This window comes from Coloeus monedula, assembly GCF_965178545.1.
Source record: "Coloeus monedula genome assembly, chromosome: W".
Classification (NCBI taxonomy): Eukaryota; Metazoa; Chordata; class Aves; order Passeriformes; family Corvidae; genus Coloeus; species Coloeus monedula.
In genome coordinates, this window is record NC_138821.1 from 33,312,706 (window position 1) to 33,316,145 (window position 3,440).

Sequence of the window (3,440 nt, forward strand, 5' to 3'; positions counted from 1 at the left end):
GCGAGCCCTGTTTTCCCTCTGGCCCCCAGTGTTCAGGCTGAGAGCAAAGCTGAGGATGAGGCAGCAGCACAAACCTGAGCTCAGAAATCAAAAAGATTAGCCAAGTTCTGTCACAAGAGGAGAAGTGGTTTTGCGGGAATTCCTAAGAAAATAGCATAGGATTGACTCAGGGGAATCTGTCCCAGCTTGTCAATGCCTTCTTCCAACAGCCCACAATGCCCAGAGTGAAGGAATGTGCAACAGCAGCTCCATCAGCCCCTTCCTCCTGCTGGCATTGGCAGACACGCAGCAGCTGCAGCTCCTGCACTTCTGCCTCTTCCTGGGCATCTCCCTGGCTGCCCTCCTGGGCAGCGGCCTCATCATCAGCGCCGGAGCCTGCGGCCAGCACCTGCACAGCCCCATGTTCTTCTTCCTGCTCAGCCTGGCCCTCACCGACCTGGGCTCCATCTGCACCACTGTCCCCAAGGCCATGCACAATTCCCTCTGGGGCACCAGCCACATCTCCTACTCAGCATGTGCTGCTCAGGTGTTTTTCTTTCTGTTCTTCCTCTCAGCAGAGGATTTCCTCCTCACCATCATGTGCTACGAGCGCTACGTGTCCATCTGCAAAGCCCTGCACTACGGGACCCTCCTGGGCAGCAGAGCTTGTGCCCACATGGCAGCAGCTGCCTGGGCCAGTGCCTTTCTCTACGCTCTCCTGCACACGGCCAATACATTTTCCCTGCCCCTGGGCCAGGGCAATGCCCTGGGCCAGTTCTTCTGTGAAATCCCACACATCCTCAAGCTCTCCTGCTCCAAATCCCACCTCAGGGAACTTGGGCTCATCACTGTCAGTGCCTGTTTGCTCTTTGGCTGTTTTGTGTTCATTGTTTTCTCCTATGTGCAGATCTTCAGGGCTGTGCTGAGGATCCCCTCTGAGCAGGGCCGGCACAAAGCCTTTTCCACGTGCCTCCCTCACCTGGCCATGCTCTCTCTGTTCCTCAGCACTGTTATGTTTTACTACCTGAAGCCCCCCTCCATCTCCTCCCATCCCTGGATTTGGCCCTGTCAGTTCTGTACTCGGTGGTGCCTCCAGCCCTGAACCCCCTCATCTACAGCCTGAGGAACCAGGAGCTCAGGGATGCCCTGAGGAAAGTGATGACTGGATACTTTTCACAAGTTAAAATCTTTCTATTTCCTTCTGCCGTGCGAGGAAAATGATGACTAGGATGCTTCTCAGAAGCAATAAACTCTCTCTTTCCTGCTCCAGAACCTTCAGAATGTAACTTTACAATCTTGGCCTTTTTTTTCCTCTTTGTCCATATTTTCATTGGTGCTTTTTCTTATTCTTTTTCTGGTGTTATTCTGCTTCTTATAAAGTACTGTAGTACTACTCCTAGCATTTCTACATGAACATCTACCTTTCTTTTGAAACACAAAGACTTTCAGGAGGCTTCTTCCCTGTGCATTTGAATAAAAACAAGGGGCTGTCCTGACCTTTGTGTCCAAGGTTTGTTCCTCAGCCCTTCTCTGGCTCTGCAGGGGCAGTGCCTGTGGGCAGAGCTGGAGGGAAGAGACTCCCAGCACAGCAGCACGGCCAGGGACAATGGCCCAGCCTCTTCCCACCTCTGCTCTTCCCAGCTCCACACTCCCTTTCCCAGCCCTTCTGAGGGTGCAAGGCCGGAGTGCTCGGGCAGCTCGGTCACTGTCCTGCTGCGTGTCCGTGCTGTGAGCACAGGCAGGGACAGGCCACGGGCACTGCTGGGACACAGCCGGGCTCCAGCACAGCAGCTCCATCAGCAAAGGGCATCTCCTGAGGGCAGGGCAGGAAGGCTTTGCTCTCCTCCAGAGCTGCTGCCAGGAATGTGCCCCAGGAATGCCCTGGCAAAGCAAACCCCAGTGCCCAGGGGCAGGGGGGGAGTGTGCAGGGGGGGCACACAGCAGTGTCCTGGCACTGCCAGAGCTCCTGGGATGGACCTGAGGGAGCAGCAGAGCAGGGCCTGGGCTGTGCCTTTGTTCCGGGCACAGCCTGGGAAGGTGCCCAGGGCAAGTGTCCCACACCAGCTCCTGCCACCAGCAATCCCAGCACTGGCCTCTGCCCTCCCCTGCAGGAGGTTGTTTGTCCCTGCACAGAGGGACACCAAGTGACCAGGCCAGCAGTCCGTGTTTGCTGTGTCCTGAGGAGCCTTCAGCAGTGCATCGAGTGGGTGTGGGGAGATGAACCCGAGTGAGCACAAACACCATCAGCAGCACTCGGGGCTGGCACAATTCCAGGGGCACAAATAGTGCCCTGAGGCCACTTCACTGCCAGAGTAATGTCCTCTGGGAAAGCACCTGAATTCTTTGCTGGGCTGTGCTGAGAACTGCATGGAGAGAAATGTCCAGGGCAGGGAGGCTCCAGGGAAAGTGCTCAGGACAGCCAAGGGCTGCACAGAGAGACACCGGAGTGGTGGGTCTGTGGGGAGAAATCACAGCTGCCTCCCTTGGGAATCGCCCCCAGGACCTGGACAGGCTGTGCTGTGTTCTGGGCACTGACCTGGAACCGAGGGATGTGGAAAAGGCGTCTGGTGTCAGGGACGTTGGGAAGGCTGGGCAGGCACTGGCATTTGTCCCTCAGGGATTCCATGAGGGTCCTGCCAAGATGAGCTCTGCTCCTCCTTGGAGCCCTTCATGGGCACAGAGGGCTGAGAGACCTTTCCAGGACAGGCTCAGGCCAAGGAGCCCTTGAGTCTCTCAGCCCCCCGTCGGTGCCTGCTGGAATTCAATCCCCCTCCCCATCCCGCAGCAGCCCCGCATTTCCCTCCTCCAGCCTTGCTCTCCAGCACAGCCACGGGGGCTCTTCGGGCTCTCGGCTTTTCCTGCAGCCACCGAGGCCAGCTGAGCTCGGCCTTCCCCACACTCAGCCCTGCCCAGCGCAGGCAATGCCCAGAAATTCCCTGTGTGTCCCTGGCCTTGCTGTCAGCCCCGGCAGCGGCTCCGTGGCCCTTCTGTGCCCCGCTGCCCCAGCCATGGTGCCCCAGCCCCTGTGCAGGCCCAGCCCAGGACAGGAGCGCTGCGGGTGGGAACGGCCCCTAGGCCCTGCTGCCCACAGCAGCCTTGGGGCTCTGCGCTGTTGAGCTTTGGACGGGGTACCCTTCCTTCCCGGACCAGGGTGAGAGAGCAGAGGAGGCTGCTGTTCTGCTGAGTTCTGTATTTCATAGTCTCACAGCTTTCTTGAAGGCAGAGTTCAAAGGGGGTTACATGATAAAGGCAAGCAGCAACAGCAACAACAGGCAAAACCAGCTTCTTCTTCTTCTTCTGTATGCTCTATATGCTTTATATGCTCTATATGCTCTAGACTCTATATTTTTTCTTGCAGAAGTGTGGATTATATTTGTTAATTGACCAATAAGAGTAACACACGATTGTAGTTTTCCTTTTCTTAACCTATCCTGGTCTAATTCTAACACTCGTAAGCCTCA

At 56.6% G+C, this 3,440-nt stretch overlaps 1 protein-coding gene across 1 annotated transcript; it reads left to right on the forward strand.

Moving 5' to 3' along the window:
- Positions 1-232: 232 nt before the first annotated feature.
- Positions 233-1,081, forward strand: LOC309584567 (olfactory receptor 14J1-like; the record flags this gene model as incomplete). Its single annotated transcript, XM_082300649.1, has 1 exon — positions 233-1,081. One exon carries the CDS (start codon positions 233-235, stop codon positions 1,079-1,081), a length of 849 nt encoding a protein of 282 aa, XP_082156775.1.
- Positions 1,082-3,440: the final 2,359 nt, after the last annotated feature.